The sequence below is a fragment of the Mus caroli genome, chromosome 13 (genome assembly GCF_900094665.2).
Source record: "Mus caroli chromosome 13, CAROLI_EIJ_v1.1, whole genome shotgun sequence".
Taxonomy (NCBI): domain Eukaryota; kingdom Metazoa; phylum Chordata; class Mammalia; order Rodentia; family Muridae; genus Mus; species Mus caroli.
In genome coordinates, this window is record NC_034582.1 from 58,617,190 (window position 1) to 58,644,048 (window position 26,859).

Here is a 26,859-nt window from a genome sequence, read left to right on the forward strand (position 1 = left end):
ATAACCAGTCCTCCTAGGACTCTCAGTATAACCAGTCCTCCTAGGACTCTCAGTATAACCAGTCCTCCTCAGGACTCTTGCCAACCCGGCTCCTGATCACTTCTCATGGCATTTTGCAGCTGTGTCCCTTGCTGGGGCTACGGATTGAGGTTCCTGCACTAGGGACTTCAAACTAAGCAGTGGCTTTGTGCTTGTGGTTCCGTCATAAGTGTGGCTGCAGTTCCTTATGCTTGTGGCTTTTCTTGTACTGAAGTTCCTGTGAAATATCACTTTGAATCTGAAGATCAACATGATTTTCAGCAACCATGTTGTTGTCTAGAAACTTCAAATTTTAAGTGTGCCTTCTGGCAACTAGGCCGCAGAAACTAAGTTGAACCATTAGCAACTTTCATTTGAGTGACAGACAGTCCACAGGAGAAAGAGTTGTTCCTTGGTGGAAACAACCTTGAGGTTTCTGACTTGGTTTCCACTATTCCCCTGTGACTGAGCAAGCAAGGGCATTCCATCCAGTTGTCAGGGTTCTCAGATATGGAATAAGGAGGAGCCACCTGAAAGATGGCCGAAGAGACCTCAGTAGCGGGGTCATGTGCCAAGCCTCCACAGAGAAGGAGTGAGGTAAGTAAGGCCTCCAGTGTTCTATGCAGGTCACTGTCAAGCTCTGGGTCTGGTATTGCATAAGGAATCTGTGATTATAGCGAGAGTGTTTCTAGGACCTGCTGGAAGGCTGCCCTCCCATTCCTCCTGCTGGCCTGAAGGCCTGTGTGCTTGAGAAGGGACCTGCCACAACCTGTAGCTCCAGCTGGCCATGCCCCTCATGACAAAATGCAATGCGCATCCCTCCTAGTGACTCAGCCCTCAGCTCACTTCAGGCAGCTTGTATGTGAAGGCCACCATAAACATTTTAGACTGGGCCATAACCTTGCTCTAAAGCATCTTCGACATTTTTCTGTTTGTGTTTTCTGAATTAAAAAAAAAAAAAAAAATCCATGTATGCCAGGCAGTGGTGGCGCACACCTTTAACCCCAGCACTTAGGAGGCAGAGGCAGGCGGATTTCCGAGTTCGAGGCCAGCCTGGTCTACAGAGTGAATCCCAGGACAGCCAGGGCTACACAGAGAAACCCTGACTTGAAAAAAAAATCCATGTGAGTGATTTATGTGTGTGTGTGTGTGTGTGTATGTGTGTGTGAGAGAGAGAGAGAGAGAGGGGGGGGGAGGGAGAGGGAGAGGGAGTGTTTATGTGTACAGAGTGTGAAGCTCTGTACCGTGAAAGGAAGGCTGAAATCTTCAGGACACAGGGGCAGGAACATCAGGACAAGTTCCCAGCCAGCGTGGCCTGTATAGTAAAACTACTCTCAAACTACCACAGAAAAAGGGGGAGAGAGCTACCAGGATGCAACAGGAGTCAGAATTAGGCACAGTAAGTAGCACGCATTCACCCCAGCACTCTGGAGACAGACACAGGTGGGTCTCAGTGAGTTTGAGGCCAGCCTAGTCTGCACAGCACGTTCCAAGCAAGAAAGCAGAATGGTAGTGTATGCCCATCTCTGGAGTACAACCTGTGGTTGATTTCTTTTTTTTTTTTTTTTTCTGTGGTTGATTTCTAAGCACCCATGTCCAGAGCTTGATGCTGGTCAAGACGTGGACTCTGCAGTGGGCCATGTCAGGGTGCTGATACATGCATTTGCCTTCCCCTGGCCTCATTTTCCACCTCAGCACAACATTATCTCAACTGTACTGCCAGTGCTGAGGGGCGGGGACTTGGTTAAATGAGCTTTGATCTTGGGTTTTATATCTGATTTTGTTTTCCTTGGAAACTATGTGCTGTGTCTGAGCACGCCATTGTCAGGACGTGCTAACAGATGGCGCCCTCAGTTGGAGATCCACACTCTTCACCAGCTCTCCAGACCCCTCCCTTTCGGTGACTTGGGAGAAGGTTCCTAAGCTTTGATTTCCTGGGGATTAAAATGAATCCATAAATACTTTCTTCACAGAATTGTTAACAAGGTAAGATGAGGAACCATGCAAGACTATAAAGAATACGTGAACAACCCACGGTTAGGTTCATCTGGTTGTTTCTGGGCTGTCTGGCCAGGGGTGGAATCTAGGGCTTTGTGCATGTCAGGCACATGCTTGACCACTGATGTATAACCCAGCTGAGCATGACCGCTGGTTAATGTGGTTTCTGTTCATGAGAAGGCTCTTTCTTAGCTGATAGTGTCTATGCTGTTTCTTCAGCTCTGTATCCGCCCCCCCCCCCCAACTAAAGCAGAAAGAGGGAAAACTTGGCCACTGGGTGTGTGTTGTCTTTTGCTTGGGACAGCCCTTTTTACTTGTGGTTCATAGAATTCCTGGACTTTGGGTTCATGGTTGGTTGGCATGTGTTTTGCTCCTGGGGTAGGGACAGGGCTGGGGTAGGGGTAGAGATGATACTCCACATCAAGGTTTCTTGGCCCCCATGCTTGACAGTCCCATGTTGTGGGTGTTCGGCATCCATGGCTCCTGTTTATGAGCATCCCTCCCTCCCATTGTAGGACTCCAAATGTCCTCAGATATTGCCAGATATTTCCTGAGGGGCAGAATCCCTGTGAAGAAGCTCTGTTCTAAGGCAGCAGTGGGTTCAGAAAAGGCAGTTTTTAAAATCTCATGATGAATTGTTTAACACTTGGTGACAGCGTAGGATGTGATGGCTGACAACATTTAGGAGCCACCCGGAGCCCAGTCTGCCCCACCAAAAGTGTTAGAGAATGCAACTTTGGCAGAGGTGGGTTCCTTTGATAGAAGAGAAGGACAGACCTGCAAGGGAAGGTGGCAGCAGGCTGGTGCTGAACAGTGAGCCCATGCTGGGGGACACAGAGAAAGCCTCTGCAAGCATCTGTAGCACCACCTCTGTCTGCATGGACTGCCGGTGAAGAAGCAGGTGTCTCTCACAGACCCTTCTCTACATTGCTGGCTGTGTCAGAGAGCCTGGCTAGCCTCATCAAGTGGCTCTGGGCCTCTCTGCGCCCAGGAAAGTTTAAGTAGCAAGATGAGACAGAAACTGCCTGCCTGAGGCCAGATGTGCCTCTCCAGTGCAGTCCTAGGTTTGAGGCACAAGCTTTGCACCAAGACCTCAGCCTCCATGGCCCTGCCTAGAAGGTCAAGGCCTATGAGTAGAAATAATGCCATAGCACCAGCTGTCTCTCCACAGCTGCTGGAGACCCATGGCTGCCCTGGGTAACAGTGATACAGGGCCTCATTGCCAAGACACCAACCTCATCAGTCACCAACCAGCACTGTTAGAATACATCACTGTGAGAGGATTTGAATATAAAACAGGAGAGTAATTAGAATGTTGAAAGACAGTAAGGGAACTGGAAATGCAGGGTAGAAATTAAGGTTGTGTGTGATAGCATTGGTCTTTAATCCCAGTACAGAGATGCAGAGGCCAGCCTGGTGTACACAGTGAGATCGAGGCCAGCCTGGTATACATGTCACAGAGAAACTCCCTGAGCACATCTTGATCTTCCACCTGGCAACTCACAGAAACAGTGTTCTGGCCTGTTTTCTTCAGAGATTTTTTTTTTTTTTTAAGGGAATTGTGGGCCAAGGAAGTGTATAGGAACTGGAAGCCTGGTGGTCAGCGGCTCAGAGCAGAGGCTTTCCTTGTCTTTCCATGTCATACTGCTGTCATCTACTCTGTGGCTACACTGCTGCCATGGGAGGCAGAGCTGTCCCGGCCGGGTCACTGTTTCTACCAGCAGCAAAAGTCACCCTTTTCAGCAGAGACCTGAGTGGTTCTGTTACCTCCTGACTTCAGAACCAGTTTGAAAGGTATCACTGCTAAGTGTAGAGTCTTGGAAGAGAAAGCCATAACTGTCTAGCTCATGTCTGCTTCAGTTCTCTTGACTGGCACTAAGCCTTTAATGGTATTACCATCCTCAGATGAAGCTCTATGTGGGGGTTGCGAGGAGCTGAGGCTCAGCCTAGATCACAGGAACGGTTAGAACCCAGGTGAGGTGAGCGTCCTGCTCACTTTGTGACAGATGTCTGTCACCACCCTGGGCCTTCGCTGTACACTCTTTTTGCATGGTAGTGTGGTAGGTGCAGCAGCTGAAACACCACACAGTGTGGCACCACAGACAGAACGACAGACACATGTCCCTCTTTCGTGTCTGTGTGTGTAATCTTGTGATGGGCTTGGGTCAGCCTCAGGTGTTGATCTTCAGGAGTCTTCCATTTTGTTTTGTAAGACAGGGTCTCTCACCTGTTAGGCTAGGCTGGCTAGCCAAGTAAGCCTCTGTCTCTGTCTTTGTAGTTGCTGGAATTACAGGCTCACTGTTCCTCATATTTGCAAGGCAAGAACTTTACTCCTTCAGCTATCTTCCCAGTCTCCACATGTCACTCCTAACATTGGCCTAGGAATTTACTAACATGTCTGTACAGCAGCAACTGAAGTAAGGTCTAATTCCCTTTATTAGAAGAATAATGTTGGAGTTTCAGTCCTCTGGGAACAGCGAGCAGTGAGGGAGAGGAGAGGGGGAGCAGTAGAGTAAAACAGATGCCGAAAGTTCTGTGTGGCTCACGTACCATAGCTGACAGCTCTTTGCTGGCAGTGCCATCAGCCTGTAGTCCTGCAATAGCTGTGCCTCTCACCACCACTGAACCCTCTTTAAAGCAAGTAAATCTAATTTAAGCACACAAATTGAAAAAGCAGGGTTGTTTATTGCAGTGTAGACTTATTAACTTATAAGAGCCTCAAGCTTTCGTCTTTCTGTTTACAGATATAAAATGAAACTCCAAATGAGGTTTAATGGGCTTCCCAGATCATGTTCCCTGTACAGATTTTTTTTTCCTTTAGCAGTAAATTTCAAAATCAAAAGGACTGAGAAAGAAAGGGGCTTCCTGTCATAAATAGGATGGGTGGTATTCTTCAAAGCATTTTATAGCTTCCAACTGTGCATTATAATTTCAAAGTCCTTGAAAGCATTCTCGATTTGCAGCAGTGCTGTCCATTCAGAAGCCTGCTGCAGGCAGACACTGCACTTGGAGGCCAGTGAGATCAGTGGCCTAATGTCTTGCTTTCACCAGCTCGCCACAGAACCCTGCAGCATTGCCACCTAGTGACACAGCAGCCAGCTTGGTCCACCTGTTGGCCTGCCTCAACGCTGGTTCTGCAACAAAGCTAAAGGATTCTAACTGTTACAAACGTGATGTGAGGATTTAAGTTGCTGTATCTGTCCGTAGACACTGAGGTCCCAGATTTTTGTAATGGTTATATATGGAAGTTTGAAAAACACAAAGAATGAGCCAACATGCAGTAGTAAGCAGGATCTGGGGAGGCTGGGGTCCTCCTTGAGCTTACCAAGTAGGCACTAACCACTGAGCTACAGCCACAGCACTGGAACGGGGAGGGGTGTCAATGGCCGACTCCTTGAAAGGCAACTTCATGTAAAACAGTGGTATGTGTATGCTAGGCAGCTGTTAGTCCAGCAGATGCCTCAGATAATCAATCACCTTGTTAAAGAGAACAGGTTGCTTTTGGCTCAGGCTATGGTTCCAGCCCCTGAGTGGTTAGCCCCATGACTTTGGGCCTGTGGTGGGAGCATAAAGCAGGGCAGACCCACATGCCTACAGCCAGGAGCCTTCTGCTCTTGCTGGCTGCACTCATTCTCTCTGCACTGGCATCACCCTCCATGCCTGGCCATCCCAGCTTTAGACCAGCCCCTGTACTGTTCCCACAGACCAGTGAGATGCAGGATCTCCCCTTTAATAATTCTCAGAATGAATGCTGAGACTGGAATTGGAACTGCAGAGACAGCAATAGGACTTGGGGTTGGGACCAGCACTCAGGGCTACCCTGCATGTCATGCTGGGTCCATCCCAAGGTTTCAGGGGTTCCCACCTGGATGTCCGTTGACATGGTAGGTTTGGGGAGGAAATACTTGGATAGCAATGTATGATCTAGGTCAGTACACCCCATAGTCTGTTCTGTAAACAATGGTTTAAATAAGGAGCTGTGTCTGCCCTGTTCTTCAGGGGCAAAACCAAAAGGGCACGGACCAGTAGTACCCTGCATCTGGACTTGAACAGAAAGACACTGTCAGGGCCTATGGTCAGAGCAGAGGGATGCTGACATTGTTGTCCCCTGGTTGGGAGGAGAGCTAGGCTAGGTATCAGCTGTTTCCAGAAGAGAACTCTGATGGCTCAGGTTCGTAGCCCTGAGTTTGAGGCACAGTTCAGGAACAGAGTGGCCTTCTAAGTGGCAATGCTTTAAGACTGTAGACATCAGAAGAGCAGGGTCCCTCTGTGGTGTTAACAAGTGAAGAGCCTTTCAGCTCCGAGGGAACTTCTGGTTCACAGTAACCTTGTACATGGGACAGAATTGCCACATAGCTGGGGTTGGTATGAGTCCAAGTGAGTCCTCTGTACAAATGGTCTTGGAAATTCCCAGAATTGTGCGCCTGGATGTACTTCCCAGAGGTGGTGTGAGCGCCCCAGGGTCTCGTCTTCCTCCAGCAGTCATCCAGGCCCCATATTCTCCTCTGCAACCAGGACTCAACGGCCAGGGCTAGTTGGTCTTAAGCTGTGTGGTCCCCACCACTGCCTTCTCTCTCCTGGATCCCACCTTGCTCATAGCCATCACCTGGGATGAGAAGGTCACCTCGTAAGTCCTGCCCTGTCATCTGGGCACACATTCCCCAAAGTCTCACAGATTCAATAGTCAACTTTTGTAGTAGATGAGAAAATGACAGGAGATTTACTATGCTGAGTCTCCTGAAGTATCTATATATAGTCTCTTGGGCATGGCCCTCCGCCTCCTAGGAAGGCCACACTCTTCGGGCCATTTGATCAGTTTTCCACAAAATAGCAGGCCACAACAATTATTTATAACTATTGTTAACTACTAGCATTAAAACAATAATAAAAACTCAGTGTATTGCATATATTGCATATGGGAAAATGTTGAAAAAATAACTTATCTGTGTGTACACATGTTTGCACATGTTCTGCCATAAGCTATGTGTGTATGTGTGCCTGGTGGAACCCCTCTGGCTCTTCCTTCCCCCAAGCCTATGTAGCTAGCTGATCCTACAGTTTTGGGACTGGACAAGCTACAGCCCATGTTTGTCTGGCTGACTATGGTCCCAGGACTCTCAGACCTATTGCCACAGCACATCCTGGTGGCAGTCCCACTGTAAGACCCAGCGCTGTAATGTGAATTACCTGGCAGGTTTAGTTGTCTGCCCTCAGATGCAGTTCTGACATGAAAGCTCGTGCAGGCCTATCCTCCATGTGCCCTTCCTCTCATCTGTACCCAGCCCATCTAGCACAAGGAGCACTGCTCACAGAGGTCCCTGTACTGGTGCAGGCCCTGAAGGACCACAGAGTTCTGGAATCCATTTCTGGTGGTATAAGCGGCACCTCTGTGTAAAAACCCACATTCTAAACAGAGCATCCTGGAAAATAGTTTTTCTAAGGTTTTTCGGAGTGTGTGTGTGTGTGTGTGTTTGAGGTGGAGTCTTACTGTATAGTCCTGGGTGGCCTGAAATACTCTATGTAGACTAAACTAGCCTCAAACTTGAAGAAATGTGCCTGCTTCTGCCTCATTATAACTATAGGAATTAGAGGCATGCACCATATGCAACTGTGTGTTACACACCTATGTATCATATAAGAATCAACTTACAGCCGGGCTTGGTGGCGCACGCCTTTGATCCCAGCACTCAGAAGGCAGAGGTAGGCAGATTTCTGAGTTCAAGGCCAGCCTGGTCTACAAAGTGAGTTCCAGGACAGCCAGGGCTATACAGAGAAACCCTTTCTCGAAAAACAAACAAACAAACAAACAAAAACTCAACTTACGGCACCTAGGAAGTCTCCGGTAACCCAGCTTCTCTCTCCTGTCATTGGTGAGCTAGGCCCTCTGCTCATGTACACAGGCATCCTTCCCTCAGCCTGGGGCAGTGAGGGGCCAGCAGGGCTATAGGCTATGCCTTCTTCTCCATGCCCCACTAAGGACTGTCTGCTCTCTGTAAGAAAAGAGAGAGCAAGTTCTTGACAGTCATGTGTCCAGCCAGAGACAGACACCACAGAGACAGGACTCACTCAACTTCATCTCCAGGAATGACTCTGAATCGGCCTTTCCCTGCCTACCTACTCAGGCTTCCACCCTTCCCTTGGCCTCTGCCATCTTGGCCTGGCCTGAGCATCTGGGTGCTATTTCAGACTAAGCATTTGCTAACTCCAGACTTGCTGGGACTCCTAGCAAAAGCTTGAGATAACCTGAATTTTGCTCTTTAAATCATTAAATTTCAACTCTACTACAGTGTAGTTTTCCAAGTGTGGTGGGTCACACCTATAACTCCAGAACTTGGGAGGCAGCCTTGAGCTACACTGAAAATTCTAGATTAACCTGAGCTAAATAGCAAAACTATGTCTAAGAGAACCCAAGAAAAGTGTGCAGCTAGATCATATGGAACACACACACATAAACACAAATGCTAAAACTAAAAGAACAGAGTTGAAAACCCGTAGGAAGGATAATCAATAAATTCAACTAGAACCATTCAGAAATGCAAGCAAAATCACCATGGCCGCAGTCAAGATGTCTCTGCTGAAAACACTTGCAGTTTAGTCAAGAGCTAATCTTCCTGACACCCAAACCATTCCTCAGACAAATGGAAGTGGGATTTGTAGGGAGCCAGTGATCCAATAAGAAGGTAAAGGTTTGCTAACTAACCAGACTGAGAAAGAGAGGTTCTGCCTTCTAAGATGGAGGCTGCCCTCACAAGGTTCCTCCCTGGGGCTCCGGTTCTATGTCCCTGTTGGCTGGCAGCTCTTCTAGAAACAGCTTTCAGCTCCTTTAGAGCTAGTTGGTGTGACAGTGTCTTCTGTCCATTCACTTTCCCATAGCCCTGCTATACCTGGTAAACAGTCCCTCCTGCAAGCTGTCCTCACTTGTCAGAGGCCCAGAGCCCCAGCAGTGGGAGTAGCTCAAGATGTGTGAAATGCAAAGATAGCAATTTGAGTCACTGAAGGGCCTTTAACAGTGTCTCTCCGAATACAGAGGTGCCTGCTGCTTGGTCTGGGAACGCTGCAGCATCCAATTGAGCAGAGCAGGAGACAGCATACACCTGGGTTATATGGCGCTGTAGGTTGTCTTTCGCCTTTACTGTTTCAGGCACCATCCCTCTGAGTGTTGAGGCTCAGCTTGTGGAGTATTGAGTCCCTGCCAGTGTCAGTCTAGGTGGGAACTTGAGTCAAGGTGTCCCCTCTGAAAGGCACCAAAGTCTGATCTGGAGGAAGGCAACCCAGCCATCCACTGGTGTGTGCTTGCACTGGGGTAGCAGGTTCTTGTTCTATGAGGGGATGGGTTGTGGGTGCTTGCGAGTTTGGAAGAGAAAACTAAGATAATCTTTGTTGCTCTGAGGACTAAAAAGAAAACTAAAAGTGCTTGCGTGAGTGGAGACTGGGGTGCAGCATTTCTGTGATGTCGTTTAAACATCCTGTCTTTGGAATACTGAAATGCATGTAGCCCTTTCTGATGAAAAGGCTGTTTTGTCCTGCTCTCTGTGGGGTGGGGGAGACAGTCTGTCCTTCCTGGATGCCATGTTAGCTAGCCTTCAGGGGTCAGAAGATCGGCTCTCTCATTAGTCACGACAATAAAGCGTTTCTAACTGTAAGAGGAGTGGAAACGCTGACTTCATGTTGTGAAAGAGCCTCTGTGACATGGCCTCCTGAACCTTCACATATCCCAGCAGGGCTGCTGGAGCCTCCTGCCCCCACCCGCTGGGACCTTTTGCTAATCACAGATGGATCCTGGAGTATGCTCTGTTTCTTCTCTGTGTGTAAATAAGAGGAAAGCAGAGAAAAGAAAACGAGGGACTAGAGCTGTAGCTCAGTGGGTAGAAGTGCTTGCTTAGCATAAAGTGCATGCATAAAGCCCTGGGCTTGAGAAACTGCTGCATAGCCAGACATGGCTCTGCACACTTGTAATGCTGCCACCTGGAAAGTGGAGGCAGGAAGTGCAAAAGTTCAAGATCATCCTTGGCTGTGCACCAAATTCAAGGTCAGCTCGGGCTCTGTGAGACCCTGTCCTGGATGTAGGGGAGCTACTTGGGGAAGTCCTTTTTGTCTGGCTTCTTGTTTCCGCTGCCCTCGTAGCTGAGCCTAGGCCCCAGGCTAACAGACTCCCTGCCTTTCTTCTGTCCACTGGAATTAGGGACATCCTGACTACATACATGTACTGTGGACTGCCCAGCAATCCATGGTGTGAAAGCCGTCCTTCCTCTGAAGAACTCTCTCTGCCTGATCTGTCCTCAGAGCCCGACTATGCTGCTCTCCGTCTATGGCATTAATAACTCTGAATATATCTCTTACCCAAAGAGCAGTTAGTCTCACTGTTTCACCCCAAGCCTTAATCCTGTAGCTTCCTAAAGCCCTTTACTCTCAAAATAAAATCTGAAATGTAATTTGCACTTTTAGAATGACAAAAGTCATAGCAGCGAAACAGTTTCAGCCAGGTCCGGCACAGCTCTTGTATGTGTGCCATTATTAAAAGTGGGTATATGTATTTGTGTACTTCAGCCAGGTCCTACATGAATGGTCGGTCCTCAGAATACTTTGGACCGAGCTCTCTTAGGTGTGCCATTATTAAAGTGGGTTTAGCTATCTGCTGTTTTGCAGTTGAAAAAAGTGACGTTCTTTCTCTGGGCCTGACTGAGCAAGCGGCAGAGCAGGAGGCCCTGGGGGACTGCCAGACCAGGGTCTCCTGGCTAGCCCCAGAGCTCACAAACCAAAGGTTCTGTTGCCAGCTTTTGGGTGTGGCTAGGCCATTGGAAAGACCTCAAATTAGGAGGAAAGGGAGAGGGACAGACAACCCCCCCTCCGGGACCAGATGCCCATCGTCCTGGTGCTGCCCACTGGTTCTGTCTGGTGAGCACAGAAGAGCTAATTCCTTATGGCTTCCTAGTGGCTCTTGTTAAATTCTAGAAGTCTTGTATAGTAATGTGGTTTGCAGGGGGCCTAGCCAAAATGTCGGCATTTATTCCTGACTGCAAAATGGATCAAAGGCAATAAAAACAAGGGTAACATGAAGAGACTTTAAATTTTACTGGCTGATACTAAAGCAGTGATGTAGCATCCACTGATTGGCTGGCTGCTTGCTGGGTAGAGTTCAGACAGCTTGCTGGCAACAGGTGTGGCTTTGTACTCTGAGAACCAAACAGGCAGAAGCACCTGGTTTAAAAAAAAAATTAATGTGAGGGCTGGAGAGATGATTCAGTGGTTAGGAGCACTGACTGCTCTTCCAGAGGTCCTGAGTTCAATTCCCAGCAACCACATGGTGGCTCACAACCATCTGCAATGGGATCTGATGCCCTCTTCTGGTGTGTCTGAAGACAGCTACAGTGAACTCATATACATAAAATAAATACATTTTTTTTTTTATTTTAATGCCTCGACACAGAGAGGTGGTCCTGCAAGGCTCTTGTGGCTGGTGGCTTTACCACTGTCTCACAGGCAGTGGGTGCCTGTAAGAGATAGGGCAAGAGGGCCCTGGCAAGTTCCTGCAGGCAAACCTTTAGAACTGTCTTTGAAAAGAGCATGTCCTTTCTACTAGGTGCACGTGGCACATGTGAGCGGACTCTCAGCAGGAGCTGCAAGCTCAAGAGCAGCCTGCTGGAGCCTCTCCATGAATCTGAGCAGAGGTAGGGACCCACCCCGGCTCGGCCGGCCTCGGTGTGAGCTCGGAGTTGGCAGCTTCCCACATGCTGCATTTTCATTGTTAAGTCTGGTGACTCCGAGCCAAACAAGCTGAGTACAGGCCCGCCCCCCATCCCTGTTGCTCGTGGCAGAGGGAAGCTGCTTCCCAAAGCTCCGTGTGCTTTCTACAACTGTTGGCTGACAGTCCTTGTACTTGGGACTTCCAGTCCTCGATTTTAGGAAGAAATGAAATGCAACTGCTCGTCCAGCCACACTGCCTACATAAGTGCCCCGTGCTTTGGTGAAATTGCAGTACAGTCACCCTTTATTCCCACACACTCCTGGCAGAGGAGAGCATTGCTTACCAGGTTTCCTGTCTTGTTTCCCCAGGTTCGACATCGATGGTGTGAACTGGTTATTAAGCACAAGTACACAAAGGCATACAATCAGGTGGAGAGGTTCCTACTGGAGGACCAGGTGAGTGTGATCTTCCAAGAGATAGAAACTGGCCACCATTATTACCAGTCCCAAGTTCTCCACATCCCTGTCAGAACAAATTATCTGAAGGAGTTTCAAAAACTTTGAAGGGCTAGTTAGCATCTGAAGATCACTAGCAGCTGTGAGCTGATGCCCTCAGTGTCCTCACAGAACCCCATCCTCTGTCCTGGCTGTGGAATGTGGCATGAGGTGAGGCTTACCCTAGAACTCTCAGTCCAAGGCCATTGCTTAGCAACACCATGGATGCATCCAGCTGGTAAGGCTCTAATTGCAAGCACAGCACAGCACATCTGTGAATCACCTGGGAAACCCTTGGGTCACCTGTTGGGAATTCACACCATGTCATACCCATGCCCGGCCCTACCTAGCCTGTGTATTCTCTCCTTTTAAGAATGTCCTAGGAAGCAGTCTCCTGCCTCAAATTTCAGGCTGTGTGTGTGTGTGTTTGTGTGTATGTGTACGTACATGTATGTGTGTATAACCTCATGTGCCACCTCTCTGGTTTGTGGCACATTTTGGGGTCATCCTTCAAGGTACCTCCTCTGATGTTTTGTACCTCATGACATGTCTCCACATGACCTCCACCATACTCTGTCCCACTCCCAACCCCAACTGGTGCCTCTGGCTAGCCTGTGTGCATACTGTGGGCTGATGGGCTAGAGCCACTTTGAGTGGGATGGAAAGTGGGGGTGTGGTGGACAAAAGGACTTTTGAAAGAGTCAAAGTGAGGGCTGGTTTTTCCCATAAAGCAAAGGATGTGACTTTTTTGCAGCAGAAATGTCACATTTGCACAGTGGAGTAAGAATTGTTTGAGAAAGCAGACAGGAACAGAGCTAAGAGCAGCTCACTGGCATAGCCATGCTGTCTACTGTACAGGGACCTCCATGCCTCAGCCCCTGCAGGAAAGCACTTTGGAAACCAACACTGAGTTTTTATCCTATGCTGCCTTTGAAACACTTGAATTTGAAGCAGAATGTAACCCTTGAGAAACTCCATAGAACAAGAAAGCGGGCAGAACTTGAAGAATGTAATTGGCTGCGTTTTTAATGTTGGCACAGTGAGAATTCAAGCCTTTGTAGCATTGTTTTCAAAGCAGAAGAGCCAAGAGTCTGACATTTGGTGGCCGGGTTAGGCCAAAGTGACGGCATCTGCCCTGCCTGCACTGCTGGCCGTGTGGTCTCTGTGGCCTGTTAGGTGATGGACTTGGTAAGCAAGCTCGTGCCAGCTACCCTTTAGGATGCACTGGCCTGACAGACAAGGTTTTCCATGGTGACCATTTTGGGAGCTCTCTGCCTCTGCCCAGTGTATTCCTGACAATAGCCACCATGGGATAGCTTGCTACTCGGGCACCAGAGTCGGTTGACAGAATCAATAGAATTCTGTATTTCTGTTGTTTTTTGAGACAAGGTGTCATTGTGTGACTCTGTGTGGCTTAGAACTTGCTATGTAGACCAGGCTGGCCTTGAATTCACAAAGATCGGCCTATTCTTCCTCCCAGTGCTGGGATTAAAGGCCTGTGCTACCATGTTCAGCTTCCAGAGAGTGTTGATAAGGACAATGGAGACAGAGTAGAAGGTGCAAGCTTCAGTTGGTCACCTGCATGGCAGCAGGCTCTCTGTCCTTTGTGCTTTTAGACCAGCTTGTGTAAAGCAATACAAACAAGTCCCCATAAACATGTACAGCATCTTACCCCTTTCCCATTCTTCTCTGGCCTTCACGGTCTGCAGGCCATGGGCATATACCTGTATGGGGAGCTGATGGTGAGTGAGGACGCCAGGCTGCAGCAGCTAGCCCACGAGTGCTTCGAGCTGGTGAAGGAACACATGGACAGAGCATCAGCCCAGGTGGTGACTGAAATGCTGTTCTAAAGAGGTAATTCTCTCTTTTCTTTCTTCTAACCATCCATGTCAATTGGTAAGCCACGTGATGAGCCACAGTCACCACAGCACCGGAGGGCTGCCAAACGGTCTTGGGGAGGAAGCAGCAAGGTGGGTCCTCAAGAACAGGAAGGCTCAGGATCTCTGGAGCCACCTCACCTGCTGGAAGCATGGGTGTAAAGCAGGTGTCCAGCTGAAGGAGCTATAGCCCTCTGGCACTGCTTTAGCCACCCTGGATTTTGCACAGGTCCACAGGCTCCAGGGTCAAGGTCAATACAGCGGTCCATGACCTCATTGCTCCAGGCTTCAGCATGCAGGCATCTCTCCTAGAGGCTGTGTAAACCTGAGACTCCTTGGCCTCTAGTTCTCTGACCTGTAGAGTAGGCAGCAGGTCTTCTCTGCCCCTCCATCCAAGTGACACTTGCGTCCTAAAGGCAAGTCTGTTTCCATCTTGAGCTGGAACAGGATTTACACTGGCTCCCAGAGTCCTTGGCTGTGGTGTAACTTGCCTCCTCTGTAGCCAGCTTGATCAGTAATGCAGTTCAGCCACAAAGTGTGGAGTTCTGAGACAGGTGTGGGCTAGTGTGTTTCTTTCATAGTCGTCAATCATCATCTCTACATCATCCCAGTACATTATTGCTTGCCATGGTGATACATATGATGTTTACTTTTGTATACCTTTGAAATTTTACATCAATCACTGTGTTTCTCTGTTGTTCTCTATGATTACTAATTAATGAATATTTAGAATTGTGTTGCTAATCTTAACCCATTGTCAGACATTAAATTTACATTTTCACATTTCACTTTTATAAAACCCACTTCTGTGTAATGTTTATTTCTCTGAAGAACTACACTGATGAAGGGAAAACATGTTATTGATGTATGACCATGTTGTTGCAGAAGAGCTGGGGACCGCCATAGTCAAGCAGAGGAGATAGTGGGGTGGAGTAAGCAGGTACAGCCTGCTAAGCCCGTACAATACAAGCTAGGAGGGTGGCTTGTGTGAATAGGCAGTCAGTCGGGGGCGCCTCTTCACTGCCTCCTGCAGGCATTTCTCTAGAAACCTGTAACCTGAGGGATTGTTGGTATGTGGTGTGTGAAGGTCACACGGTAAAGCCACTGTTCCCTCTTTAGGTCCCTTGGCCTTCACTTAGGAAAGCCATAGTCACATAGTGGTCCTAGTAACTCTTCTAAGAGTATTTTTGCCCACTGAGTGAGCAAATCTTCAACTTGCTAGGTCCCCTATGAACTCTGTGCTGTACCTCAGCTCATCCAACCAAATGCTTGGTCACAGGCAACCCAGAGAGATGCTCCCTCCCTACACACCACATCTGCTGTCAGAGAGGAGCTTCCTATTTGAGGGGCCCAGAGACATCAGAGTCTTCAATTTGAGAACAGGGTGTGTCCCCAGGGTTAAAGGCCACATACTCAGAGCAAGGATGGTCCCTAAGGTATTGGTCTCATAGCTGATAAGTGTGTCCTTTGTCTCCCAGTCCCCTATGCTGCTCTATACAGTGCAGCCAGCGCGCTGAAGGACAGCAGGCTGCACTGCTAGCGTGGTGGGCTCAGAGGCGGTTTGGAGGACATTCAACACATGTGGATGGGAGTGGTTGGGCATGGCGCTGCCCTCACCTGCTCTGGCTGCTTGGGTTCCTGGCATGCTGATTTGTGACTTGAGATTAAAATCACATTGCCAGGGATTACCACGCAACCATGACCTTGGCTGCTCCTGCAGAACCGTGGCTACTTTCTCTCTGCAGTTTGGAGAACAGAGGCGCCTTGTGGCTCTTTGGAAACAAAAGAAGCCAACAGCCTTCGAAGATGCTCACCAGCCCTTTAATTATGGCCGGCGATGACCTCTCTAACAAGGTGCAGAGCTTAGCTGATTGGTGAACAGTGATTGGTTTCCGCTTTGTTCACAGTGGCTAAGTTCTGCACCTGAAGAGAAGGTGAGATGGGGACAGTTAACTTGCAGCTGCCAGGCAGAGGCCACTGCCTGGTGGTCACTCCAGAGGAGGAGAGACCAGCCTGCCTCAAGGCTGTGTTGTCAAGAGTGCAAACAGCGTGCTGACCACCCTTAAGTGTGTCTACAGAAAATACAGTTCTACTGCTAACTAGTCCACTGTAATGTCAAGTGTATTGGGAGTCACAGAAAACTAAAACCAGATGCATCACAAAAACTGAGCCAACCTTGTCTCAGCTGATGCCACTTGTGATGGGTGGGGGTGTGGCTCTTTGTCCCTGCTGGGCGTGGTGAACTCTTTCTTGTATTTGCAGTCCAGGTCTCCATGTCTCCACAGTCGCTGGCAGGATGATGCCCAGGGCACGCCAGGAGGCACTGCCCAGCTGTGATTGGACCCGCCCTCCGGTGCCTACTGAGCTGATATCAGTTCTCATTTCACACACTGGCTCAGTTCAGCAGGAACAGGAGTCGAGCCCTTGAGCAAAAAGCCTACCCATCTGTAAGTGCCTGAGGCAGGCCTCCCACGGAGAAGAAGATGAAGGGCCTGAGTGTCTGGTACCAGACCCAACAGCAGTGGTATCCCTCTGTATGTGCTCCCGAGGTGGGGATTTGTAGAGTGCAGAACTAACCTTGGAAAGTTTGCATTCCCTAGAAGCAGGTAGAGCAGGAGCTGAGCATTTGCCACATGGTTGGGGCAGAGCACGCCATGTCACCTGCTGCCTTGAGCAGTGAGAATGCCTGTCTGAAGGGCTTTGTCTGTAGAGCCTTTCATTGAACCTCTCTGGGCTTCACAGCCCTGCATGGCCTGTGCCATGACCGTGCACCCCAGATCCAGTATTGTGAGGTGTGGCTCCAGTCTTGCCCCTGTCCTCCCATGAAAAGTTCCCTCTCAAGTAGAGGTCAGAGGCTGGGAGGAACTCCTGTTGGAATGGCTGTGGTGACTGGGTAATAAATTTTATTGCTGTTTCCTTCACAGGACAGATCACAGTGAGACTCTCTTTCATATACCTTCTCCTAGCCCTGGTGGGGCCGGGACTGCACTGACCCTGGACATCAAAGGGAGGATTATGTGGCTGCTAAGGCCATCAGCCCACAGCAGCAGTTGGTCCATCTTGGGCTTCCAGAGACTGGGCTCCCATGGCATATATAAAAGGCGGAGCCTCATAAACTGTTGCACCTGGCAGCTGCCTTTGTTTCCAGTCCTAGAGAGACTGAGTCTACACACTGGAATTGAGCTGTGACTTCAAGGCAGTCATTCAATGAAGGACACCCTCCCCTAGGCAGATGGAGAGCCGGTTGCCTGCTTCCTGTGATTGCAAAAACTAGCTGCCATGCTCTGGGACTGCAGAATCATGTGACACCTCCTGTGGCTGGTCCCCAAGGATTCTGCAAAGCCCTTTTGATGTGTTCAATCAACAGAGCATTCCTGTTTTTGAAAATGCAGGAAAGCCTAAAATGTCTTAATAAAGTGCCAGATTTGCTAGTATTCCAGTTTGCTTCTGAATTTGATGCTCCTTAAAAGCAAAGAAGAACGTGGGTCAGAGCAGGCACTTTGCACACACTTTCCTACCTCCAGGTGATGTTAATTCTAAAAAGGTTGGGAGTAAAGGGAAATGAGTGTGGCTTGGGACTCTGTCTCTTCCAAATGTGGAGTTTCAGCCAGCCTGGTCCTAGCGGAGTCTCAGAACAAGCTCTAAGAAGCTTTCAGTCACTGTCTAGAGAAAGGTGCTTGAGACTGTGCTGTCAGTGCAGTCACGTGAGCCCGGACAAGGCTGAGCCGTGTAAAAAGGAACCAGAAGGAGCATTCCACTGGCTGGCCAGGCTTCTGCATCCAGACCTGCTGGGTGATGAAGGCTCTAGGACAGACTGAGAGGAGCATCCGCAGAGAACCATTGGTTTTCAGAGCCTGGGCTATAGCAGTGACTGCATTTGGATGATTGCAGGGGACTTGTAAATGGTTATCTGCTTTGTATACCACAATGGTACAAGTATCAAAATGTGGTCATTCTACTTAATGTTACCCTGATTTCTGTGAAGACTTGAAATAAATGGCCGAGTCTATGCCATCCTGCTCTCAGAAGCTCTCTGGCCTTGCTTAGAGGTGGACTAGGAACCACACACCCTGTAAGGCCCCTCTGAGAACCTCAGCGGCCCATACCTCCTCTGAACTGGAGTGTGCAGCCAAGCACTGGTTTAGTCTGGTTTTTGTTCTTTATTCTTAGGAACCACTAAAGCAAAACAAAGCTGCCCCTAAGGTGGGTTTTGTTCAGGGATCTAGTCCCTTGTCCCCATGGGTCACTGAGCCCTGTGCCTGGCTGTGTCTGGCTTGGGTTCTTGCCAATGGGTTTCAGGTAAGTGGAGATCTCACTGGAACCAGATGCCCGGTTCACAGGTTTGGTGAAGGATCTGTGGTAGAGCTGTCCTTTGCCACCTCTGGCTGGATGCAGAGCAAGCCTATCCTCCCCTCTCCTCCAGTCCCCCAGCCCCACAAGCTAGGCAGCAGCTCCTGCCACCCATAGCTGAACCAGAGGCCCGTGAGGCTGTGGAAGCAGGCTTCCCTCACCTGGCTGAGACCTCTGGAGTCAAGGAAGTGCAGTCTCCATTCTTCCGTGAGCCACCTGACTTCACAGGACACAGAACATTGCAGACGTTAACTTGTCAAATAGGATGCGAAGCAGGGTCTGAGGGCGGAAGAATGGATGTCTAGGGAGGCTTGACTCCTCCTCTGAGCTGTCTCACCCAGGGAGGAGTTTGCTCTATAGCATATGGTTCAGATGATGAGTGAACTGTTGGTGGAGGAAGGATGTGGACCATCACCCCAGGCTCCTGCTCCAAACCACAAGTGGGCAGAGCAAGAAGCTGGATCCCTGGGTCAGTGTTTGCTGTAGACCACTCTGTGTAGTGCTTGGTCTTCAGAGCTTTGGTGTCCAAGCCTTAGGCAGGGGCTTGGAACCCCTCTAAGGAACTCTGCCTCCCACCACTCAGATGTGAGGCTGAGCCTGTGTTGAAAGCCCAGAAGCCTGAACCTGCATCTGCTCCTCTGTCCCTAGAGAGACAGAGACTGTCCTTGGTGGTCAGGCACACTTGTTGCCAGCACTATTTCCATGCCGTTTTCTAGCCTCACTTCAACCATTCCTGGAGGAAGCTGAAGTGAAGGGTGAAAGAAACCCGATGGGAGCAAACTGCTCCACCACCAGGCCCATGCCTCCAGTAGATAGAGGGGCTGGGACAGGAGGATCACTGTGAGATAACTGCCAAGAGGTGAGTGGGATAGCAGAAACACCGGCCTCTTAACCCTGCCACCAAATACTGTCATCATCATTGCTAAGCAGATGTCCATCACTTGAGAACAACAGGCCAGGGCTGGGCCAGCCTGTTCTCAGTGATCCCACCAGAAATGGCCTCCTTCCAACCAAGACAGCCTAGAGTTACTCCATCTCTTCTCCAGAAGAGACACGCCCCTCTGTGTTATCTGTGATGCTTCCGACGAGGATTAGAGCAGGCCTCAACCCAAGGCCAGGGCTACAGGAAGGGGGTGCATCTAGATCATCTGATGTTGACCCCTGGGCCATGGTTCCCTGCACAGGAGGAAACATCAGTGCCCCCACTGTGTGCTATCCTTCTGCATAGATCCTGAACCCACTGTTTGTCCCTCTACATAGATCCTGAACCTGGCCTAGGAAGGTAGCCATTGTAGGTAGACATCCACACACGGATTTATAGAAGAGAGTTGAACCCCAGGAAGGGGCAGAGGTTGGCTGGCTGGGAGCCCACCACCCTGTTTGTGAGCCTTTGGACAGAAGCCAAGGGAGAGGTACTGGGAATTCTGGCTGGACCCAGGCAGGAAGAAGGGAAGGGTGGGGTTAAGAAAGTCCCAGAAAGGACTCTGGGCGCTCTGACTCAACTGTTCCAATAGAACTAGAGGATTTTAAAGCATTTATGTATTTATGTATTTATTCAAACGAATTTCACATCAAAAGAATGAAATAATTGATACCCTAGCAAGGTATTCTTGCTTGTGAGCAGAAATGTCACAGAATGTCCCCAGGGTAGAAACCAGAAATGGCAGATATCCCAATGTAAGCCATCCCTACCAAAAGCAGAGGGTTTTTCAGGGTCCACTCCAGGCCAGTGCTAAGTTCCTACCAGGTTTTTCTCCTGACCGTGGCTTAGCAGGACATGGCTACACAAGCCCAGTGAGCGGCCAGCTAGCAGGGGATGCCACACACACAGGGATCTCTGTTATCCACAGCATCACCTTTGCCACAACTCTCCAAAGCAGCTATGGCCCAGGAAGCAACAGAAAGCAGTACTTAGAGGATGGGATCTGAAGGATTCACATGCAGAGCTTCTTGCTTCAGTCCAGCTGGTCTCCACTAGGCTTACACAGAGATGGAGCCAGCCAGTAGAGGAACAGCACTGGCCTGGTAAGGGAAAGGAGAACACCCTGCCCCAGCTACACCTGCCAAGTAGTCCTGGGTGCTGGGCCTGTGGCCTTATCTGGCCTGCTCCCTGAGTGGCTGGGCTGCCATACCCATTCCCACAGTATATAGACACCTTGCTGGGGCTTAACATTGTTTCCAAAAGCTCAGTGGTTATTCAGCCCCTTGGAACACTCTCTCCCTAGGGAGTGGCCTAGCCGCATCACATCTCTGAGACTCCCAGGGCTGGCGTGGGTGGGGAGTGCCTGGACCTCCCAAGAAAGGTTGCAGGGAGTAGTCTCAGTGAGGGGGTGAACTCACCCTAGCCACAGTGAATTTGAGGCCCCTTGGCTGGTCTGTGGGGTTTACGAGGTGGGAGGGAGGAGCAGCCATCCGGCTATTCAGGGGACGGTTTTATGGCCCCCTTCCCACCCATTGATGCTGTCGGAGAGATTGATGAACTAATAAGGCAGTTCTCTTCAGACCAATGACCAGACAGTGTGAGACAGGGAGGAGCCTGGGGCAAGCTGAGGAAGTTTCCCAGGATGGGGTGGGCTGCTGAGGAGACCAGCTCTTGGTGTTGGCATGTGTAGCCCCAGTGGGAAGACTGGCCAGAAAGAAGCCCTGCCTTGGTGGTTGATCCCGCTGGGAGTGTCCATGTCCTTGTTCTCAGAGAAGCATAGGAGACAAAAGAGGCACAGTCACCAGAATGTGGCCTCAGCAGCTGGCGATGGCCCCAGAAACCTGGCATGACAGGATGTGTGTGCAAGCTTGGGTTGGAGATACAATGCCCTTTCTCTTCAGATGGCTTGTAAAATCAAATCTGGCCAATTCAGTGAAACAGGCTTGGGTTGGCTTATGAGTCCCCGAGGACAGAACAGGAATGAGTATGGGATCTCTCCCATCTGTCCTGGGTCCACCACTGTCTCTTGTCTGTATAATGACCTTACCTAGGCACTGGCAGGGTGGACCAGGAACATGGACGAGGCAGGCCCTAACCAGCTGTCCGTTCCATGGCATTCCAGGAAAGCTATCCACCAGACTGTGTTCTGTCCTGGCTACATAGCTTATTGTGGCTATGTCTGGATACAGAATGTCTGGATACAGAGTAGGTGTGTGCCCTGCGGCTTCTCATTTCTTAAGCCACCTTTGTCATTTTGCCTATAATTTCTTTTACACACACACACACACACACGCACACACACCCTTAGAGCCTGGTACCCAGCTGTAGCACTCAAGAGTCCCAAGTTCTAGGAAGTTCTTGTCTACTCCAGTAGGTCCTCCCTTGCTGCCCACTGTCCAGATGGAATAACCTATGGGAGAAGTGTGGCCTTCTAAACCAGGTGGAACTTGAGGCTTTGAAAAGCTGAGGGGAGCCAGGCCGCCTGAACCCAACACAGCCTTACCTCATTCCTCACCTTCACACTGCAGTGTTGAAGGCGCTGGAGGCTCTGTGGCCTATGAGAATGGAGACAGCTGTGAGGTTTATGTTGAGTTATAAAGTGCAATAATGGTTTCATGGTAAATAATTGCAGTTGTGATGTTTACCTATTATACTATGACCAGGAAGAGACAGGTACAGAGGTGGAGGTCTCAGCAAGCCTGGAGGTCGGAGGGTACGTCCTAGAGTAGGATGGTGACAGGACAGAGGCTGGGAGTGTGGCCGATGGAGCCTCAGGATGCATGTCAGAGCACATGGCTCCAGCCATGGAGAGTACTTAACTAGAAACCTCTATTCAGATGCTGGACTGTAAGTCCTGGGTGCTACCGTGCTGCTACAGCACGGGGGTGGCAGATGTCTCCTCCTCGGTCACAGATGGCACCACCTGCTTTACTTCCTTCTCCCCCACCCCTCCTCCCTCCATTTTCTCTCTCTGTAGATCAGACAGCAGAAACTGAACTGTGCACAGCTCGCTCCCTTCTCACCTGGGCTCTGCCCCAGCCAATCACTGGGGCAGAGCCCAATCACTCACTCCATTGTTACGCACAACAAACATCCTCCCCCACAGCCCAGCAAGCACACAGACAAGCTCCCCAGAGGCAGCACAACAGCCTATGTGTAGTGTCCTTGAGGGTTGGTTTAGGACCCTCCAAAATTCCAAAGACTGTGATACTCAAGTCTGTATAGAAGATGAGTTCACACTGTCAGACCACACAGCCACGGCACACTCTCTCTCAGGCTTGCTGAATAACTGAGAGTCACCTTGGCCTTCGGATCCTCCTACCTCCATCTCTCTAGAGCTTGGACCGCAGATATGCACTACCATGCCTGGACTCCTGAAATCCTGGGGACAGCCTAACTTACATAGACGGGGCCTTTCCCCAAGGTTAGCTGCACCAAATAACCCTGGCTGTTCTGTATATTGAGCCTCCTAGCATCTGAGAGAACTCCCCAGGTACTCATCATTGGGATCTAAGCCATCTGAAATGGGAAGGGGACACCTAAAGCAGGTGTGTATTACAGGGTGGATGGAACTATAATTTAGATTTCAATGGTTTTATTGTGGTAAAATAGTCACAGCCTAGAATTCACTGCTCTGGTGCTTGGAGAGCACACTTCAGTGCCGTGTCTAATCACCGTGTGACCACCACCATCTGTGTTCTGAACTTTCTCTTCCCAAATGGAATCTTTTGGATCTATCGGACACTAACCCTACCCCTGTTCTCCCAAGTTCCTGGTGGCATCACTAGACTGCCATCATGAGTCTGTCTGTTCTAGGGATTGTGTGTGAATTTTCTAATGTCTTTGTGCACCTGCCTGTCTTGTCTAGCTTAGCATAGTATCTTCCATATTTCTTCACTTTAATTTTTAAATCTATATTTATAATTACCATGCATATGTGCATAATGTTGGGAATGAGCAGGGTGCACATGTGAGATCAGAGGACAACTAAGAGGTCTTGGGTCTCTCCTACCTTTCTGTAGGTTCTGGGGAGATGCTCAAGTTGCCAGGCCTGCAGTGCCTTTACTGCTGAGCCACCTCACCAGAGCTGCTCCTTTTTAGAGCCCAGTGATGCTGTTATTTGTACGCAGCACATTTTATCACAGTCTGGACACGGGTGTACAGAGTCCCTTTGAATGTCTGTCTACCTTACGTCCTTTGGGGTAAGTACCGACAGGTGGGTTCTGGATAGAGTAACTCTGTTACTATGGTGTTTCTAGGACCTGCTTACTCTAAAGTCTGGCACATGGCCACCTGTAGTCCACAAAGGCCCTGCCTGCCTTCACTCCTCACCTGTCAGCTTTCCAGATGCTCAGCACAGGATGACGGGGAATTTGTACTTGCTAGCATTTTTTACACCGTGCTAGTGCCCCTGAAAGCCATTTGTGTTTTCCCCATCCACATGCAGTGTTTGCTGCTCTCCCAGAGTCTCTTGGGTTGGTGGACATTTCTTACTGAATTCTCAAGAAGTTTCAAATTTAGAGAAGGGATTTTTGGTCATGTGTGGCACCTGCCTTTCCAGGTTTTCGTCTGTACTCAGGAGGGTTTTCTGGTTTTCCCTGAATGGTCAGTTTTACCAGTCGTCTTTGGGTTTTGGTGTTCTACCGTCTGTTGGAGCTTCACAGGTCAGACATAGCTGAGGGCCTCACAGGGTTGCTTGTAAATCTGTAAATGACATGGCTGGACCCCTCGGAGACACTACTTCCTTTCCCTCTCCTTGCCACCTCTCACTTGACTGGAAAGACCCCTGGAGCTTTTAACCTGGAGCCCCGGAACAGGAGAGGCAGTGTGGGAGGCCAGGCCCTCCTGTTTGCAGGGAACTGTCCCCCACGTGCTAATCTATTTGAACACCTTGGTCCCTAGCTGCTGGAACTTTTGGGATGGAGAGAGGCATGGCTTCTAGGTCAAGGCCACTGGAACAGGTCCTGAGGGCTGTCTTTGCCTGTACCATGCTTCCTGGAGTTCCGTGAGAGGTCTCCACACAGGCTCCCACCACAGCAGAAGGCTGTCTCAGCCCGAATTCCTAAGCCATCGTGATGACAAGTCCCTCTGAACTATGAGCCAAGGAAACTTCCTGAAATCATGTCTGCTTTGTGTTTTGTTCCAGTGCTATCTGCAAAGTTACCAGATCCAGGGACACATCACCACCTCCAGGCAGTGTCCCCTCTCTTTTTTGCCTCACAACAAAATAGGGCCTTTCCTGAGAGGAAAGGCGTCCAGTGTGTACTGACCCCCAGGAAGGTGGTCTGCATTCCTTAACATTTATTTGGCCCAAGAATTAGGGTTCCCATGGAGTCCTTAGGACTTCTCCCTGCTGGTGGAAGTGCCTCTGCAGTGTGAGAAATCCTAGCTGTACAGAAGATAGGGATCTATTTCAAGGCAGTGAGTGACAGAAGCAATCAGATTCCCTGCTGGAAGGAACCTGGGACAGCAACACAGAATGGGGACCTTAGGGCTAGAACTGTAGAGTGCCCTGTCAGTAGTGAGGATGTTCACATGTGGTCTAAGGCATGACATGGCTGTCTGCAAGGAGAGAACACGGGCCATTGGCAGGGCAGAGAGAGGGATAGGAACCATGGTGGGTAGAGAGTAGGCCTCATGTGTCACCACGTGGGAAGATGTCAGGGTTCCAGTGTACGGTGAGCAACAGCCAACCCCTGGGTCAAGGCCTAATGCTTGAGACCTGACTGATGGGGGGAACCGTGGGAGGGCACTGGCAACCTTGGCAGGTGCAGTTCCCTTATTGGCAGTGTTTAATCCATTTACATTCTCTCTCTCCTCTCTCTCTCTCCACACACACACACACACACAACCTGCCTGCTGTGACTAGGGCATGTAGAATGCTTCAGTGCCCTCATATCTTGCTTCTAGAACCTTCTTGGTCCTTCTTGGAAGTTCATTCTTCCACATGTATTTTGGTGTCAGGTTGTCTAATCTACTAGCATCTACTGGACCTAATGTGTCTCCAAGGCAGGACATCTTTCATGAAGAGCCACCTGCTGATAGCTGTGGTCCTCTGCCAGGTGTGGCATTAGGATGTATTGATGTGTTGGTTTACAACATTGGGGGCAGGGTGCTTCTAGAGCAGCCCCATAGCAGAATATGTCAACCCACAGTGCTGGCTATGCCTCATTTGAGAAGGACTCCTTGCCAGTATCCCCCTCTGCCCACCCTTTTATGTTGTTGGGTTGTTTCCTGGGTCTGGAAGAGGCATGGGGCCTCCTTAGCTGCAGACCCATCCTGCTGTGGTGTCAGCTCCATACCTGCCTTCCTGTTGTGTCCGGCCAGCAGATCACAGCCTGGGTTCTAGCCTGGAAAGGCATTTTGGAAACCTGGAAGAGAAGAGGGGCTAGGCGTCGAGAGAAAGAAATGCAGCTAAGACAGCATTCTGATCAAAGCTCAATTTTACTTTTTCAGACACTCAGTTATAAAGGAAGGGGGAGTGAACCCGATTTCCCGCCAAACAATCTCGGGATCCAGTAGCAGGATGAACACGTGTATGGCTCCAAGCAGCAAAGTGACAGGGTCCAGCAGTAGGCGTGGCAGAACGAATGAGCAGGAAACTCCACCCTTGAGCAAGCAGGTTCCAGGCTGGGGAAAGGGAGACCACACCTTCCTGTCCCATGCTTGGGTCCACAGGCTGGAACACCAACCCTTAGTTGCTTTCACATACCCAAATCTCTTTCCTGCTGCTTACAAGGAGAGTCCTGGTGGGCCCTATAAACTTTATGCTGTGTATGAACCACCAGAGGGACAGGGAGAGTTTCGGTCATTTCTACAGAGAGGTACAAAGCTTTCAGTATTCCGGCACGTATTTCCCACCCACATTTGGGGTATATAGGTATGTGCCCAGGATGAGAGGAGCCTGGCTCGTGAGGAGGGGCTCATGTGGCCTGGATTAAATGTGGTTCTGGTTTCTAGGAGTTTATTTTACCTTAATGTTAGATTGGGATTTGTGAAATGGCTTTGTGACTTGGAGTGTTTTCACAAAACAAAGACTTCATGTCAAAGTCCAGTATCCAGCTAAGAACAGGACCTCATTCTGGATGAAAAGGGAATGAAATTCATTCATTTCTCATCTTTCTCTGGTTGCAGCTATTCTGGATCCCTTGGCCAATAGAAGGTACCTCGCCAATTATTCAGCATCTCTGTCCCTGTGTAATGGGACTTGTCTCTGTCCCTGCTGCTCCAGCTGTTCCTCCCCAGGCCCCTCAATTCCACTGTCCCTGGACTTCAGGATCATTAGGTGGAAATAGGTTGAGACGTTAAAACACCATTACAAGGAGCTGGCTGCCTGGAGCACAGACACAAGGCTCCTCCTCGTCTGTGGGCAGATGTCCTGGATGCCGTGGCAGGTGACTGAGCACCCACTGCATATGTGCCAGTCAGTGTTTCCCCAGCAGAGCCTGGATGTGCAGATGCAAGAGAAAACCCAGGCCTTCATGACTTATGCCACACCCCCCTAGACAGCCTGAG

At 49.7% G+C, this 26,859-nt stretch overlaps 1 protein-coding gene across 11 annotated transcripts in view; it reads left to right on the forward strand.

Annotated features, from left to right (window-relative positions):
• The window catches only part of Aopep (aminopeptidase O (putative)), a 317,543-nt gene extending 299,443 nt beyond the window's left edge, over nucleotides 1-18,100 (forward strand). For 3 of the 11 annotated variants that reach the window (XR_003834640.1, XM_029468268.1, XM_029468267.1), the window contains 3 exons: nucleotides 12,070-12,156; nucleotides 13,905-14,049; nucleotides 16,997-18,100. Coding sequence is in view for 8 of the 11 variants with exons in the window: in XM_029468268.1 (XP_029324128.1) it covers nucleotides 12,070-12,156; nucleotides 13,905-14,045 (228 nt within the window). In the remaining 3 variants the exon portion in view is untranslated. Of the gene's footprint in view, nucleotides 1-12,069; nucleotides 12,157-13,904 lie in introns of all 11 variants that reach the window. The other 8 variants (XM_029468262.1, XM_029468269.1, XM_029468264.1 and 5 more) reach the window with 6 other exon arrangements.
• Nucleotides 18,101-26,859: the final 8,759 nt, after the last annotated feature.